Source organism: Trachemys scripta, chromosome 9 (assembly GCF_013100865.1).
Source record: "Trachemys scripta elegans isolate TJP31775 chromosome 9, CAS_Tse_1.0, whole genome shotgun sequence".
Classification (NCBI taxonomy): Eukaryota; Metazoa; Chordata; order Testudines; family Emydidae; genus Trachemys; species Trachemys scripta.
Genome location: NC_048306.1, coordinates 88659278 through 88677576, shown reverse-complemented (window position 1 = coordinate 88677576; position 18299 = coordinate 88659278). Strand labels below are relative to the sequence as shown.

At 46.0% G+C, this 18299-nt stretch overlaps 1 protein-coding gene across 13 annotated transcripts in view; it reads left to right on the top strand.

Annotated features, from left to right (window-relative positions):
* Positions 1-18299, top strand: part of TNIK (TRAF2 and NCK interacting kinase) — a 299369-nt gene that overhangs the window by 198676 nt on the left and 82394 nt on the right. For all 13 annotated transcript variants that reach the window (XM_034782240.1, XM_034782236.1, XM_034782229.1 and 10 more), the window contains exons 8-10: positions 5837-5891; positions 6865-6943; positions 16963-17138. In XM_034782240.1, coding sequence (XP_034638131.1) covers positions 5837-5891; positions 6865-6943; positions 16963-17138 — 310 coding nt within the window. The remainder of the gene's footprint in view (positions 1-5836; positions 5892-6864; positions 6944-16962; positions 17139-18299) is intronic.

Below are 18299 nucleotides of genomic sequence, written 5' to 3'. Positions count from 1 at the left end.
GAAAGGTGTAAATGTCAACAGTGGAGAGGGAGTTTTTAGGCAGTATAGGGAATTGCAGTTAGGACAACTGGAATGAAATTCCATAAGGGGAAAATTTAGGCTGAACAGCAAGAGAAATGTCTTGCCAGTGACAATGATTAGACTTTGGAATAGTCTCTCAAGGGAGGTGGCAGTGACCTGTCAATTATGAATCTGAAACTAGGCTGGGCAAAGCTCAAAGAATATCTCAGCATGTCCAGTGGTTGGAGCGTGCGAGTAGGAGCCAGGACCTCTTAAATTCTAACCCTGGGCTTCCTTCTAACTCTTGTTAGATCGGTAGCTTAAATTCTCTTGGGCTAAATTCAATTCTGATGTAACTCCATGAAGCGGGTGGAGTTTCAGCACGGATGAATTCTTCCCATCTGAGGATAACAATACAGTACCTACCTGCAAGACAGATGCTGTGCGGATTAATGAGCTAATTGCATACAGTGAGGATCAGTCCTCCACTGGCCCTTCGGGAAGGACTAGATTACCTAATAGGTCTCGTCCGTCTCTAAGCTGTGTGGTTTTAGTAGCTAACCTAGTATGAAGAGATCTGTTTATGTGCTTGAAGTGTCAACTCTTGCAGAGAAAACACTGAATCCTCAACTCAGGACTCCAGGTCTTGGCATGTGATTAAGGACCCAATCTCATTCCCATTAATCAGTGGGTCTCTGCTGCTGTTTGTTAAATTTCAGTAGCTCTCAAATGTGCCAGGTGCTTCCCAAACACACAGGAAGACACACTGCCTGCCCTGAAGACCTTACACTACAAAAAGCAAGAGAGAGGGCAAACAAAAGACACATCTCATTAGATATAATATTCATTTTCTTTATATGATAAAAATGTGGTTTCAGGAGATTTGGTTTTGAAGGGGTGCTTGCCGGGGTTGAAATGGAGGTGAGGAAAGGTGGAGAGGGATTGCAAGAATGTGACGGGGACTGGATAAATGGAGAGCAAAGGCAGTTGGGATCACTGGCTTCATATCAATGAAGACAGGAAATCATTTTAGCGGACTACAGTATAGAACTGGATATGCTGACAGGCACCAGAAGGCGAAGCTGTTGCCAGTGGACCCCTGCTGGAGTAGATGGCTGTACCTGGAAGTTTGGCCTTTTCCCCTGCTCTGCAGTGGAGTATATCATCTATAGGAGAGCTCCTCGGCTTTGCTTTAGCTGAGTCTCTTTATGGTGCCAGCTGGCTGCCCACCAACCTCAGAGATGTGTCTGAGGCTATACTTCAAATGAAGGCACTGAAATTAGTGTGTGTTCTGTTTTTAATGTATTCAGTACTTGGTTATTAATCATTATACAGCTCTGCCTACACAGTGTCTAGAGTAATGAATTACCTAACTTCGGCCAAAAGTAAGTTGTATCATGGCCACTAAGGAAACTTATCACTTTCTCTCTCTCTCATGCATATACATTAATTCTTTTCTGTATCCTGGTAATTGAAGCATTTTCTCCAGTATGCAAGAACTGAAGTGTCTTTGAGATTCATTAATGGATCTCAAAGCTTAAACCCAGCACATCAATGACTTCTAGATGCTCTCTAGCACGGGCAGTTGAACACCACTTACAAATGCTTCCTGGTGAATAGCCAGGAATATAAATGTTGCCATTTGAAAATGCGATGATCCCAGGAGAAGTGATAGGAGAGTTATATCAAGTGAGTTTTCCAAAAAGAAGCTCCCCATTTGCTCTAGGTGTTCAGGAGATCAATTGCCGAATTTGCCATGTGGGCTGCAGAAGGTTTCGGAGCAGAGTACAAGCAGGGCCGGTGCAAGGAAGTTTCACGCCCTAGGCGAAACTTCCACCTTGTGGCCCCCCACCCCCCTAGCCCTGCGGCAGCTCCCCGCCCCCCTCCACCCTGGGGCGCCCCCCCCAGTGACAGCTCCCCCCCTGTCCTGAGGCATCCCCTCCCACAGCAGCTCCCCCCCCCTCCCCGGGGAGCCGTGCGGCAGCTCCCCATCCCAGCTCACCTCTGCTCCGCCTTCTCCCCGAGCACGCCGCCCCCGCTCTAATTCTCCTCCCCTCCCAGGCTTGCGGCGCCAAACAGCTGATTGGCGCCGCAAGCCTGGGAGGCGGGAGAAGTGGAATGGCCACTGCGCTGGGAGAGGGAGTCTGAGCTGCACATGTCAGCGCGCCGCCGGCAGCCCAGCCCAGGAACGCCGTAAAAAAAAATTGGGGGCACCGCTTTTTGGCGCCCCCAAATCTTGGCGCCCTAGGCAACTGCCTAGTTTGTCTTAATGGTAGCACCGGCCCTGAGTACAAGGAAGCATATCTGTTTGTTTCTCCTCCCATTGGAGAAATGTAGCTCTCCTGTCTCCCGTTTAATCAACAGTAATACCTAGCTCAGTCCCCTCTTTCTTCTGAATTATCTCAAGATGCTTTATATTTTTAAGCAATCCTAAGCAGCCTGTCTATGGGCACTGCATCAAATCCATTTATAGATCATCTAATTTTAACTAGTGAGCTGTCCACTACCAATTGGGCACACTGATTGACACTGTGGGCTATTTATGCCATCAGAGCAAGACTATCAACTGAGCCAGTTGCTCCTAACACCAAAGTCTTGCTAGAAAGAATTAAAAGCATAGCCATGACATTCCACCTTTGTTCTGTTGCCCACTAATTTGATGGTGGTGCATGCTGTGAAATTAGTTGCCATAGGGAGGATTGGTAGGAGAACATGGAGCCTTCTAACATCAGTTCAAATCCAGTCCAGGTCAGTTGTAACACAAATGCATCCTTGATAACTGTTTAAATTTCTATAGGTCATACTTTGGTGGATCTCAGTCCAGTCCCTTGACAGCAAGGATCATCCCACTTCCTCGATGTGGGCATGAAGGGGCTCCTCTACGTATACCTCTCACCTCTCCTGTGTGAGCACTGACACACATCACCCACTCCCCTAGTACCATGCAGGAATCGTAGGCTGTATTAGCTTTTCTGGCACCCTTCCATTGGTGGAGTAAAGGGGTGGCTGTTAGTAGAAGACACCTTGGCCCTGGCCGCACAGCTCCTATGGGACATCTGTCCTGGAATTTGGTGGATCCCCTGAGATCTTGGGCTGGACACAATGCTGCTTCTACGGAGGAAAGTAGGGCCCCTAACAGAGGAATTGAAAGTTTTCCTTGCCCCCACACCTTCATCAGGAAAGGGTTAGCAAGGCAGTTTAGATGGGAGGGCTAGTCTAAGGGCTGATCTATGCCTAAAAGTTTTAATGATATAACTGTTTGTTAGGGGGTGAACTAATTTTTCCCCCCCGACATATCAGTCAAGCTCTAGCGTAGGTCCAGGCCTACACAAGGAGTGCTTTGCTGGTATAGCTGTACTAGTATCATGTACTGTTAAAGCACTCCCTAGTGGTGTGGACAGTTTATACCAGCACCATTGCTGGTAGAGCTTATTCCAGCCCTCACCCCCTTTGGTTGGTAGCTCTGACACACATAGCTATTCTAGCTCGAATTTATACTGTAGACCTGGCCTAGATTCATTTCTGCCAGTATAAAGGTTCCTTATACTGCTATAGCTTATTTCCATTCCTGAATCAGAATAATCTATACTGGTATAAATACTGCTATAATTGTGTCCACAGCAGAAGGGTTCTGCTGCTTAACTATACTGGTATAGAAGGTCTATACCAGTCTATGGGACTCGAGAGGTCCAAATTCCATATCTGGGTCTGCCACACACTGCATGTGACCTTGAGCAAGTCACTTCCCCTCTCTATCTCAGCTTCCCCATCTGTAATAAGAGGACGGTAATATGTTGCTACATCATGAATATATGCAAGATGTTCAGCTACGCCAGTAAAGATGCCTTAAATAAATAAATTAATCCAGTCTGATTTAGTCCATCCCCAGGCAAAAATTCCAGTGAGGATTTGGCTTGAATAAGGACATCAGGGTTTGTCCCTCTGTCGACAGAGCGCCCCAGTCAATGGGACTGCCAATTTCACTCCTTTCACAGGTATTAAAATGTTTCAAATGTGTTTAAGTAAAAAGGGAGAGGAGAGAAGGTGCAGCAGATACAACAGAAGTTGGTATGAATGGTGTGGTGTCTGAGGAACAGTTTCCACATGTGGAGAAATTGCTTCACCCCCCAGGAGAGGGAAAGATCCATAGAGCAGGTTCAATCATATTGACTTCTTATTTACTTTGTCAGTGTATCTCCGTCTAGAGCAGGGGTAGGCAATCTATGGAGTCTGAAAGGGAAGGAAAAACACAGCAGGAAACACACATTTTATACTGATTTGGATTTTTTAAAGTTTTTTTAAAAATTAGAAAAGCTTTGCAGCCCACCTGGCAAAGAGAAAGCACACTAATACATTTGCAATAATCTCATTTTAGTAAAGGAAGCAATCTTTGTTTCCTTTGATTCTAAGCATATTGACAAGATTTAGGTCAACAAAAAAGAGCTGATTTTCAGTGGCATTCACACTGCCCGGGTCCTGGCCACCAGTCCAGGGGGCTCTGCATTTTAATTTAATTTTAAATGAAGCTTCTTAAACATTTTAAAAACCTTATTTACTTTACATACAACACTAGTTTAGTTATATATTATAGACTTATAGAACGAGACCTTCTAAAAATGTTAAAATGTATTACTGGCACCCAAAACCTTAACTTAGAGTGAATAAATGAAGATTCGGCACAGCACTTCTGAAAGTTTGCCGACCGCTGGTCTAGAGAGTCCAGAGAGTCTTGTGCTTGCACACCCTACTCTGCCTGGTTCTGTTACGGCTGCAGGTTAACGTTCACACAAGTCGGAAGCTGGTAGGGTGACCAGACGAGAGATGTGAAATATCGGGGGCAGGGGGAGTGCCGGCAGAGTAAAAAAACAAACAAACCCAAGAACCAGCGGCGGAGGGGGAAAAAAAAGAAAAAAAGAAAAGCCGGAGCATAGGAAAAATTGGTGGGGCAGCTCCACGCCCCGCCCCCCACACACCAGCTCACCTCCGCCTCCACCTCCCCTGAGCTGGCTGTTGCATCCTGCTTCTCCCCCCTCCTCCAGCACTTGTGCCGCCATACAGCTGATTAGCGCAAGCCTGGGAGGGAGGGGTGAGGAGGAGGAATGTGGCATGTTTGGGGAAGAGGCGGGGCCAGGGCAGGGATTTGGGGAGGGATCCAATGGGGCAGTGAGGGGGCGGGGCAAGGGCGGGAATTTGGGGAGGGATCCAATGGGGGAGGGAGGAGGCAGAGTTGGGGCGGGGGGGGCGCGAGCCCTCCCTGCCTGTGCGCCGGAGCGCAAAATATCGGGACATTCGCGTCCCAATCTAACATTGGTCGGGACGCGGGACAAACAAGTAAATATCGGGACAGTCCAGATAAAATCGGGACGTCTGGTCACCCTAGAAGCTGGCAATATTGGAAGAGGGAGTGGGGTGAAACAATTCAGCATAGAATTGCCCAGTGCTGCTGCTGCAGCTGAAATATCATGTGTCTGAGTTTCTGTATTGTACTCTCAAAAGATGTATTGCTTTATTATTGAAACACGATCACACTGGATCATGGGGCTTCTGAGTTCTCATACGGCAATTGTTTTTCAGGCATTCAAACAAAGTTAAAACCACATCTCCTCTGGGGAGGGGAATCCTACTCCAAAGCACTGACAATGAGAAAAACATAAAAGAAAATCTTCTGAGCCGGGAGTTCAAGGACTTAGAGAGAGAATACAGATCAGACTCTCCATAATAAAATGGCCCAGAAACCCTTCCTGTGGAGTGCAGTACTGTCACTCCTCCCTCAGAGGACTCTCAATTGTTACAAGGTTCTTCTGCGCTAGCCATTTCTCTGTATTTTGTTTTCCAGAGTGACTTATGGTCTTTGGGGATAACAGCCATCGAGATGGCAGAAGGTGCTCCTCGTAAGTAGACGCGCTGCCTTGGTTGAGTTATTATGACTAAATTGTAACTCGCTCTTATTTGCTAAGCACCAGCCACGCACACTGTTTTGTACAACAGACTACATACAAACAGTCCCCACCCCAAGGAGATGAAAAGTCTAAACAAGACTGACAAAGGGTGGACTGGGGAGCCCAGAAAAGGGGATGAATGTTGAGAACTAAAACAGGAAGGTTCTAGATGCTATGATAAGTCTGTGTGATCCAGTGGATAGAACACTGGAATGGGAGTCAAGAGACCTGGATTCTGTCTTGCTGTCTCACTGACTTGTGATCTTGGGCTTCAATTTCTCCTAGTTAAAATGGGGATTAAAAAATAATTACCCTTCTTTTTAAAGCACTCTGAGGTGTATGGATGAAAAACATTGTCAATGCGCTGAGTATTATTTCAGTGGCCTTTCTTGTGACAAAAATAACAATGCAAAGGATTTAGCTGATGCATTTAGGTAGCTCGTAAACCTGTTAAGATTCCTATCAGTTTTATGCTAGGATCTTGTTTGTTAAAAGTAACCAGGGCAGAGATCCCTGCACATGCTATGGCTTTGAAGTGCAGCACGTATGTGAGCTGTCGCCTGCATCAGTGCCTGTCAGGTGGTTAAACACAAAGCTGCAGGCATACAAACTTCATAGCTAGCCCCTAACTCTAAACCAAAACTCCAAGTACAGACACCCCCAAAGCTTGGGGGAGTTCAGATCTTGATCCAAGCTTTGCAGCTCCAGGCCATCTCTAGCGTCATGCCACTCCTTGGGCTGGAAGGTGCCTCTGGAGGGGTATTTATTCAAATACTTCTGTGTAGTGGTATGTTAGAGTTCTTGTTACTTCAGAGAAATCCTGTCTCTAGATTCTCCACCTGCCCCAACACATGCTTTATTTGTGAAATGCTCAGTATCTGTTCTGCTTCCTGCCCTACCTAATGCCTCTTGTTGTACCTTTTAGCCCTTTGTGACATGCATCCCATGAGAGCTCTGTTCCTCATCCCCCGGAATCCAGCCCCACGGTTGAAATCGAAGAAGTGGTGAGTCTTGTTTTCAAACTGAAGTTCAAATGCTGTAAAATGTTATTACTTGTTTGTATTGTTAGCACTACACAATCTCTTTATAAGTTTAGGGGTCTGATCCTGTTTCTAGTGAAGTCACTGGTGTAATTTCAGTGGGTACAGGATCAGGCCCTAAGGAAAGATTGCTTTGATCTCAGCTGGCTGCACTGTGTGGGTGGGATGACAACTTCTCTTTGAGACAGAGAGAGAAGCTCTCTAATGTTGCCATTTCACAGTAAAGAGTTGGCTTTTCTGAAGAGGTTTATGCAGCCTGAAGCCACATGACACTTCACTTGGCTGCCATTTCTTTCCAAAGAGATTCCGTTTTCAAGTGGAAACATTTACTCATTCCAAAAAGGGATAGTTTATCTTGAAGGCTCAGGAATGTGGAGATTTGAACTAAGTTTGGGTTTTATTTTAAAATTTTGGAAGAGAAAAAATGCAACAGCATCTTGAAGAAAACCAGGACACTCCAATAAAACACGCTTTAAAAAAATAAAAAGAATCCCTGAAGCCCAGCAGATGTTTTGTTACTGTGCTGATGTAAGCAGGAACCCTTAAAGTGCACTGGACTTTGGTTTTCACAGTTTTATCATCCCAGGTTCAGTTGTGGTTTAGCCAGAAAAGACAGGAAGCCCTGCCACTTAGGGTGGTGTGTGTGTGTGTGTGGGGGGGGAGGTATATGAGAGAGAGAGAGAGTACTGCCACTCACCCCTGACTGCTAGTATTACAGAGGGAGAGTACTCCAACTTAGTGCTAGAAGTATGGAGTTGGAGGGGAAAAGTGCTGTCTTGGTGCTAGAATTTCTCTCTTAGTGCTGAGAGCACCGGTAAGTGGGTGCACAGTTAAAGGCAGGTTTTGAAGAAAAGTGAGGTCCAAGTGGCAGTGTTTCCCAGCATCCAAAGAGCACCATTCCCTCTAAAACACACACACACAGGCCCAGCACTAGTTTTGCTGTCTTCATCATTAGCTGGCTGGATCTTAGTGCGGTGCCAATGTAAGAGAGAGCTTTCTTACCAGTCTGAAACAGTATCCACAGTGGTTATTCAGAAGGGAATGTCTACACTACCTGCCAGATCGGTGGGCAGCAATCGATCCAGCGGAGATCGATTTATCGTGTTTAGTCTAGACGAAATAAATCGACCCCCGAGCGCTCTCCCATCGACTCCGGTACTCCACTGCCGCAAGAGGCGCAGGCAGAGTCGACGGAGGAGCGGCAGCAGTCGACTCACCGCAGTGAAGACACCACGGTGAGTAGGTCTAAGGACGTAGACTTCAGCTACATTATTCACGTAGCTGAAGTTGCGTAACTTAGATCAATTCCTCCCCCTACCCCTCTGTGCAGGCTGAAGTCTGCAGAGAGCGGTGCTGGGGTTGTATGATATGATTATCTGTGAACTGCAGGCTCTTGTGCAACTTCCTTTTGATACCCGAAGCGATCCAGCCGCAACAGGTATTCAGACATATATTCTGATGAGCCCCTAGTCTCCCACTTACACATCGGGTATGTCTGTACTGCCATTGGAACTGTGATTGCAGCGTATGTAGACGTACAGAGGTACCTTTCATCGAATTAGCATGGGAAGCAATAGCAGAGAAACTGCTGCAGCAGGGGCTAGCCACCCAAGCACAAGTCGGCCAGAGAGCCTGGGAATATACTCTGCTGGCTAGCCCAGACTGCAGTCTGCTGGGCTGCATCTTCACTGCTATTGGTACTCACTTTAGCTAGATCAGATCTACCTCAGGTATGTCTACCCGTGCTGGCATCACACCTCTGACTGCTTGGCAAACGTACCTTTTGAGTTAGCTGTTACTGCACAAGGCAGACTGCAGGATGTAAGCGAGAGGGCTTATGTTGCATTGTTTATTCATCAAAGGCTACATCTGCGCTATGAGCTAGGGGGATGTGATTCCCCAGCTCTAGTCCAAATACTCGTGGTAGCTCAGTGATAAGTAGCAGTGTAGCCACGGTAACACCAGGGGCATGGCTGAGCCATGGCAAATACATACCCACCAGTTTGAGGCAGGTTTGTACTCGGCACAGGCCTCCACTGTCACTGCCTGTGCTACCGCAGCTACATTACTATTTATACATGCACTAGCTCTCATCAAGCCCCCACGAGTATGCATACGTGAGTAGGGAAATTACAGCCCCAGCTCACTATGTGGACATAGCCAAAGGCAGTCTGAACCTCCAGAGAGAAAGAAGACAGCTGAAGAAAGAAATCACTGAGCAACCCTCCTTCTCCCCCGCCTTTTAGGTAAAATTGAACAGTAGCAGGAGTTTTGTTTTGTTTGTTCTGATAAGTTGCAATCTGTGTCCTTGGAGTATTTTAATCCATCTTGCACAAGCCAGAGTTGGGCTACATGCAACCCTTCCCTCATATTCCGGCTAACTGTCTCACTGTTAATATAGCCCAACTTTCACTGTTCTGATGTTCAGAAAGTTGAAGGGGATGCAATAATTGTTCAGCTTGTGACTAGGAAAGGGCCAGACCAACACTCTAGATTTAAATATCCCTAGACTTTGGGGTATTTAAACTCACACCCATATATTGCACCTCTCTCCCATTTTTTCTGATGAGCTGCACTGGCCCTCCTGAATCCTAATCCCATTGATCTTTGGGGTGTTTGAAATCCATATCTGAATTTTGGGTCCATTTCTACTTGGATGGAAAACTGCTTTTGTGAAACTACCAGGTCACTTTGCTGTCATGTTCTCTCCCTCATGTCATTAACCCCTGCAGCCTCTCTTTTTGGAGAGAAGAGAGCAAGAATTAAAAACTTCTAAGGGGATGGGATGGCTTGAGGGACTTGTAGTCAATGACAGAACCTTTCACTTCTAGATCTGTTCAATTCCAGCCGAGATCTGTAGTTGCCAAACTCGTTATCATCTGATGGCCACTAGGTGACCTTTCTAAAATGAAATGGTGGTCTCTGTCTAGTGCGTGATAGACGTGTCTATCCTTCCTGACAGTCTGCAGCAAAGGGAAGGGTTGAATGGACACTGAATTTTGTTTACACTCCTCTCCGAATCACAGTTGAAATACGATTATTGGGGCTGGATCCGTTCTATGGATAAATAGAAGCCTTTAGTCTCCATTTCTTACAGTTGTTATTCTCAGTAAAGCTATGTAAATCTTGCTAGGTTTCATTATGAATTTGAAACTCAGATGAAATACCAACAGGCTCACACTTCTGGACTCAACTACATGCCAAATGTGGATTAGTTCATGATTTTAAACCAAGTAATCTGACATTGTTTTAAATGACTTCAGCATGAAGCCAGGGGCAAGTCAATGGTTTTGACTGAGTTTTAGTCCGAGGTTTTGGGTCTAATCGAATCAGGACAAGAAGCTGTGTATGCTGAACCCAAAGAATTGAACCCCCCAAAATGCTTCCCCAGATCCCTGCGGTGCAAGTTTTCCACATCCCCAGAACTGTCTTGCATCTTTCACAGGTACTAAAATCACAGGAGAAAAGCAAAATTTAAAAATTCAACTTGCTGGGTAACAAAGATCAGCAGCTTTCCTCTGTGTTTTGTGCTTTCCACTCCCAGGACAAGTAGTCTTAAATGGGCTTAGGACTGTCAACCTCTCCATAGGCAGCAATATTGACCTCAACCACATTAAAGCACTGAGATGAAGATGGATTTTTCCATAGGAAGAAAATGGCTAACTGGCTGCAAAATCCTTGATGGTTGAAGATGAAGAAGTTAAGTCAGTGAAATCCACTGATAAGTAGAAAGGATTTGGGATCTTGCCTGCTGTTGCAAATAGAAAAACCCCTGTAGAAACACAGTCTGCCTGGTTTCTTGCTGAACTCCTGCACCTGCTTTTAAAATAGCCCCGCTTCTCTTTGAAGTTAAAGGCTGGCGCCTTGTAATCTTCTTCTTCTTCTTCTGGTTCAAATCAGCATGATATGATGATTTACTTTCTGCCCCTGAAGTTCTTAAGCAAATGAAGTTTGAATTTTGGGGCTGTTTTCATAAACGCTTGGACCCAGCAGATCTTTCCTTGTTTATGCTAAGCGTGGTATTTGCTCTGCACACGCCCCTGAACTAGGGAAGTACTATTAGGTGTGTGCATCCCCATGGGGGAGCTGAGGCAGTGAGGTGGTGTGACTTGCCCCAAGGTATCACAGTGAATTGGAGACTGAGCAAGGAGTAAAACCCGGACGTTTCTCTTGAAGTGTGTGTTTAAGAGCCTGATTGTCCCATAAAAGCAGAGCTCTGCCCTACACTATGTTGGTCTCCGGGAGGCATTGTGGCTCCTGGAGCTGCTGAGAAGCACAGTACCCCTTCAAATACTTCATCTGGAGAGGCTAAGGTCGGGAGGGATAGCTCAGTGCTTTGAGCATTGGCCTGCTAAACCCACAGTTATGAGTTCAATCCTTGAGGGGGCCACTTAGGAATCTGGGGCAAAATCAGTACTTGGTCCTGCTAGTGACAGCAGGGAGCTGGACTCAATGACCTTGTAAGGTCCCTTCCAGTTCTATGAGATAGGATATCTCCATTAATTTATTATTTTATTTATTTATAAAAGACACTAGCCCTGAGCAGCCCTTGCACTCAGGGGTTCTCAGTGACCATGGCTGATAGTTTTGCCTTGCCTCATCTTGTGAACCACATGCTGGCTTCCCTGGGCTATATTAATTTGCACAGAGCTCCATTGGCTCTTGGCAGGCCTATGCCCTGTATGCCACGAGCACTCTGGAGTGTCAGACATTTAGGCTTGACTTTCTTTTCTGGAATCACTTGGGCTTATTAGGAAGTGTGTGCAACAACCCAGCAGCATGCAAGCTGTCTTGAGGCAGTGCTGTCCCTGTTCTCAGTGCAGACAGAGGTTAGAACAAGGGGCCGGGAGTCCAGACCCCTGAGGATTCTTTCCTGGCTCTATCATTGGCTCACAATGTGACCTGGAGCAAGTCTGATGAACATGGGTGAAATGCTACGAGTGCTGTGGGTGAACAGCACTATTAAAGTGTGAAGTGCTGTATAACAGGGTTATTTCATACATCATTCATAATGTAATCAGTTATGCATCTCCCCCCTATAATTTGCATTTCTTAGGATCGTAGAAGCATTAGGGGTGTCCATGTGTGCTCACAAGAACAGACTACTCAGCCTTTCCTTCAGCCTTTCCACTCAGCCTGTACTGTGTACAGTAATCCTGTATGACTCTTCCCTATTCACATCCTTTCTTCTGACTGCGGGTGGGTTAGTTAACAGTTAGAACAGGCGTCGGCAACCTATGGCATGCGTGCCAAAGATGGTACGCGAGCCGATTTTTAATGGCATGCCTCTGCCTGCCCAAGTCCTGAGGACATGCAGCCAGTGAGGGGCGGAGCCCGCGCCGCCCCAGAGAGGAGCCGCCTCAGCGGCCTGCCCATGGTCTCCCGCGTCCCCTCACCCGGTGAGGAGCCTTGCCCGAGGGCGCGGAGGGGCCTGCTCACCTGGGCCACCTTGGTATAGTTGGCCATGGTGGATTGGTGGCACGCCGGGGGAGCGGATTCACTGCCGGACCCAGTCCTGACTCCCGGCGGCAGTAAGCGGGGGCGGTTGAGGCGGGAGAGGCCGGCGGCGTCGCTAGCACCGGCTGCTGAGTGTCCCCGGGAGGAGGCGCCCGGCCGTGGCCATGGATTGGTACTTGCTGGGAGAAGCGGCCCGGCGGCGCTGAGCGCACAGCAGGTGCGGGCGAGCGGGAATTGATGGTGGCCAGAGAGCCCTGGGACGAGGAGCTCGCATACCGCAGGGTCATGCGCCGCCCAGATCGGCTCCTCTAGACACAGCCAGAGGGGACTCTCTCGCCGGGGGGCTCTAGTTGTGCTCGTGCGGTGCGCCGCAGGGCCCCGAGTGGGTGAGCCAGCTGGGGGCCGCAGGAGTGGGGGGAGCCCTCTGCCTGACCCCCCCCCCCCCACCCCCCACACCCCTGCCCCCAGCCCTGACCCCCCCCCCCACACACCCAGCCCTCTGCCCTCTGCCCTGAGCCCTGACCCCCCCTCACACACACCCAACCCTCTGCCCTGAGCCCCGCACGCCCCCCAGGCCCGTGCCCTAAGCCCTGTGCCCCGCACATCCCCCAGGCCCCTGCCCTGAGCCCTGTACCCCCTCACACACACCAAGCCCTCTGCTTGACTCCTTCCCCCCCCCCCCCCCCCCCCGCCCTGACTCTTGCACCCCCCCCATACCCAGAGCCCCCACACCCCATGCACCCCCCACATCCTGACTCTTACACCCCCTACATCCCCACCCCCACCCTGAGCACCAAACGGGAGCTCCTGCACCCCCCACCCACATTCCCACCTGCACCCCTCTTACCAAATGGGAGCTGCCCAGGTAAGTGCCCCACACCCAAATCTACTGCCCCAACCCTGAGCCCCCTCCCTCATTCTAGCTCCTGGCCAAACCCTTCACCCCCAGCCCTGTGCTCAATGCACTCCCACCCTCAGCTCAGTGCAGAGAGAGGAAGAGAATGGGCCAGAACCAGGGAGAAGGTAGGTACCCACTGTATGTGGGCAAAGCCAGGACCCCAGACTGGCAGCGGGCTGAGCGGGTTCAGCAGCCGGCATCCCGGCCGGCAGGAGCCAGTGGATGGAACCCCTGAGCGGCAGTGGGCTGTGGAGTCCCAGCCACCAGCCCTGCAAAGCCTGCTGCCGGTCTGGGGTTCTGGCTGCCGGACCCTTGCCAGCCGGGGTCCCGGCCGCAGGCCCCGCTCAGCCCGTTGCCGGCCTAGGTGAACAGAACCCCAGACCAGCAACAGGCTGAGCAGGCTGGCAGCGTAAGATCAACATTTTAATTTAATTTTAAATGAAGCTTCTTAAACATTTTGAAAACCTTGTTTATTTTACAATACAACAATAGTTTAGTAGACTTATAGAGAGAGACCTTCTAAAAAACATTAAAATGTATTACCGGCACGTGAAACCTTAAATCAGAGTGAATAAATGAAGACTCGGCACACCGCTTCTGAAAGGTTGCCGACCCCTGAGTTAGAAGCTGGAAAACCTGTGTGCCAGACAATCACAGCTGTGTCTACTTCTGTCATCACAACATATCACATGCCATTTGCTTGAGTGGGGAGGGGGAATATAATTGGGAATGGACAAAGAAGGGAAAAAAGTGTAAAGGAATGGTCTTAGCACAGGCTTGGCAGCCAGGCAGATGTGAGTTCTAGTGTTGTGTAAGCGTTGACTGTTGTTATTATTTAGTAAAAGTATCTCTGTGTTCCTGGCCAAGTCATTTACCCTCTCCACTTCATCTTTCTCATCTGTAAAATAGGTTAATAATTAAGTTATTTGTCTGCTTTGCCTCTGATAACTTGGTACAAACAAGGTCTTTGGATTTGATACACGCAGGTTCACACGCCCAGAGTTTCCCCTTCAGTTTGGGGGTTGAAAGTTTCCATGATCTCAAAGTGAAACTCATGTGAAACTGATGTGTTTTATGAGGCTTCCTGTTGGAAACATGCAAAACTGAGGGCCATGTTCTTAGTGGTGTAAATCCATTGACTTCCATGGAGTTACCCCAGCAGATAACCTGGCCCTGAAAAGTTGCATGGTTTAGGTGTTGAACCATAACATTGTTAAGGAAATGCTTTGTTATTCTCACATGTTACGCTTTCTGAGTACCAGGAGGATTTGTTCAACATGTTACCTGCAGGACTCTAAGCAGTTTCCGGAAGAGGGTGGGCATTCCATTAGCCCCATCCTTGTCAGTCATTTTTCAGAAAGCTGGGATTTGTTTTGTATGCTAACCAGGACTTGCACTGTGACAGAATGCAGGGCTGCAGACAGAGCTGTGTGTAGCTGCAGGTCTGTTTCTTAGGGATTTGGGCGTTCCTTCTTTCCCCTTGGATTCAAGAAGGTTCCAACTCCCTGAATTTCAGTTTGAATTTTGTGTTCAAAACAATCCAGAAACTCAAAGTGAAAAACATTTGAAATAGCGAAGTTTTGCCTTATTGGGATTAAAGCCATATGAGAGTGCCAAGTTTTGCAGTGTTTCCCCTTAAAATAGAAGCCAGGGCCTGCTAGAAAAGTATACAAGTAGGTTTTGTAAATTTCACTACATGCACACGCAGATGTTTGAAAAGTACATGCACAGATGATCTCATGCACACATGCAAAGGGAGGCCACTTTTTAACTGTTGTTGTAAGACTACCTGTCAGACTGGCAGTGCAAAGTGTGTATTTGCTTTCCAGTAAAGCACTGAATGTCTCACTAATGTCTGTGCTTATAATATAATTTGACTGTTAGTTTGACATTTTTGTCGTATGTAGCGTCAATACCTAACTAACTTCCATGTGCGTATTAAAATATTAGTACTGCATATAAGCAGACTGGGTAAACAGGAGGTACTAATCTAATGGAATGTACTGAAACACAAAATCAAATTACCGGCAGCTGGGGTTCATGATCATTTACATGTAGGCATTTTATATACCCGTTAAACTCAAGGAAGAGTCAATTAATAAGCAATTGGTATTTATTTACAATAACTGTCAAACAAACACTTTAAATATGTAATTAAACACTGATTCTTGTGGTAGTTCACTTCAGCAGGGGACAGCAAATTACTTTTGCAAGGTTTGTTTTAAGCAAACAGATTGTATAAAACAGAGTGCCACTTAAATGAGATGTTTTCAGTTGCTTTTGTTGTCCAGCATACCAGATAGTACAGTCTTTGGCTACATTTCTCTGTAATGATCCAGGCCCTGATCCTGCAATTAGATCTGCCTGGGCAGGTCCCCAGTGCTTTTGTGGCTCCACATACGTGAAGGGGTCTGCCCACATGGATCCATATGCAGGCTCAGGGGCTCAGTCTCTATTTTAACATGTACAAAGAATTGGATTGAATAAAGCTTCACCCGACTTTCTCCTTCTGGAATACACCAAGAAACTGTTCTTTAGGGGGAGGGTAGAGAGGAGAGATTTGCTCATTAATAAATCTGGATGTGGGATTTTATTGGAGCTAGTAGTGTTTATTTTCACATCCCAATTTGTATGGCTTAGTAGTTAGAAGATAAATCACTTTTAAGTCTGACGGTTTAAAAATAAAATCCCTGAAAGCTTATTGTTTTACCTCTCAATGCAATTCTGTAATATCAGTTGGCTTCTGACATTAATTTACACAAATGTTCCAGTTTGCTAAAGCAACATGCACCATAGTGGTCTGTCAGCATCTCCTTCTTGTAAATCCTTATTCTCTTGGGTTTATAATGTGCTGAAATTAGTTCCAGGCAGAACTTTTGATATGCAAAATCCAAGGCCAAGAGAAAAATTTGTTTTCTCAGATTTGCTTTGGCTGGAGTTTAGTTTAACTCTTTGTAGCCAGGCAGGGAGGGGGGAGGATGGGCTAGGCTAAGTCAACACAGCCTCATTCCGACTTCTACCCAGCACAGCAAGAATGGCAAGTCATTAGTTTTGATCCACAGATGGGTGGAGGTTGAAGCAGTGTGGATACCTGCTGACAGTGTAGATTTCACAAACATACTATAGCCAAGATGTAATGCCCTATGGGATTAGTGCATGCTGTCCAAGCTCATGGTGGGAGTAAGTGAAGGCCTAAGAACAGCAAGAATGAGTAGGAGATTGTACAGGCTATAAACGTTTAAAAATCTGTGTAACATCAATTGGGTAAATGTAAATCACTTTGCTTATCCCACTTCAACCCAGAAATCTATTACCGCCCACCAAAATGCAGTAATAGATAATTATAAATAATTGTTTCCCTTTGTTTGTATTTTATAATGAGCAATAGAGAGATCCTTCTAACCATCAACAGGAGATGAGAAAAATTATTTCAGGACAATACTGTTGAAAGAATACATTCCAATAATAGTCCATTTTTAAAAAATTTAGTCAATTTGCAAACAAACAAAAAAAATTCAAGCTGGCTGGTCCTTTTAAGTATCCAGAAAATGTCTGACGTGTTTTTACTGGACGTAATTCTGGATTCATGTTTTTCTTTTTAACACACACATTTTTCTTTCTCTACTAGGTCTAAAAAATTCCAGTCATTCATTGAGAGCTGCCTAGTAAAGAACCACAGTCAGAGACCAACGACCGAACAGCTGATGAAGCACCCATTTATTCGAGATCAGCCTAATGAAAGGCAGGTTCGCATCCAGCTTAAGGACCATATTGATAGGACTAAGAAGAAGCGAGGAGAAAAAGGTTAGCAGCAAAGCAGAAGAGGCTATTGTATGTATTATGGTAGGACCTGGGACCTCAATCATAGTTCAAGGCCCTGCTGTGTTAGGCACAGGATAAACAGATAATAGAGTCCTGCCCCAGGGACTGTGCCATGGTGCTGTACTGAGATCAGATTATGCTTAGGGCTGGTCTAAATTTTACTCTATTTAGAAACTGATTTAATTAAATGGGTGCAGTCCTGTGGTGCTTTCAACCCTCTTCAACTTTCTTAAGTTTTCATAAAAAAAAAAAAAACAAAAATTGAGACGTCTAGGGAGTTGGTTTTCAATGAAAACCCAGTAACTTGAAAAAAAATTCAATCAATACTAATTTGTGTTTGTTTAATTTTTTCACAGGAACAAAAATAATTTCTTGGCCAGATCTAATGTCTATTATTACTTAGCATCTGATCTTGCACCACTGAAGATAATGGGAGTTTTACCCTTCAGTTCACTAGGAGCAGGATAGGGGCCTAGTGCGCTGTTGTAATGTTGAATCTAAGCACTTTGTGAATGTGTATTTATAATTGAGTACATACGCACGTATACACACCATGCACACACAGAAGGTGGAACCCACTAAAGTCATATTTTCTTATGTCATGTTATAAAATGACAACACAAATCGTATTTATAAACCGTGCAATGGTCTGTACAAATAAAAACCAAGTCCCTGCCCCAAAGAGCTTACAACAGTGTCAGCTACAAGAATAACCAATTGAAACAAATACATTTTCAATGAACTGACTTAAATCATACAGAGACACAGTTAAGTCTCATAAAAGGAAGACTCAATAGATAAACAAACTTGTTAAAATAATATATTGCCAGTATTCTATTTTTTATCTCAATGGCTGAAATTTTTTGTAGAATCCAGCCAATTAACACATCACTATTTCTCTGATCTCTTTTAAGCAATATCATTTTTTCATGCTTAAATTCCATTTCCTGATATTTTTTTCAGTAAAATGAAAACAATAAAGCCAGATTCTAGTGAAGTATTAAATGTATTTAGACTGGCAAATGAAGGTTGTACCCTAGAGATGGAAAATAATTGGATAAACGTGAGCCTTTCTTTTGCTATAATTCTCTTCATCCGATAAAAATTCTACATTTCACTTATATCCCAATAGAAATTGCAGAA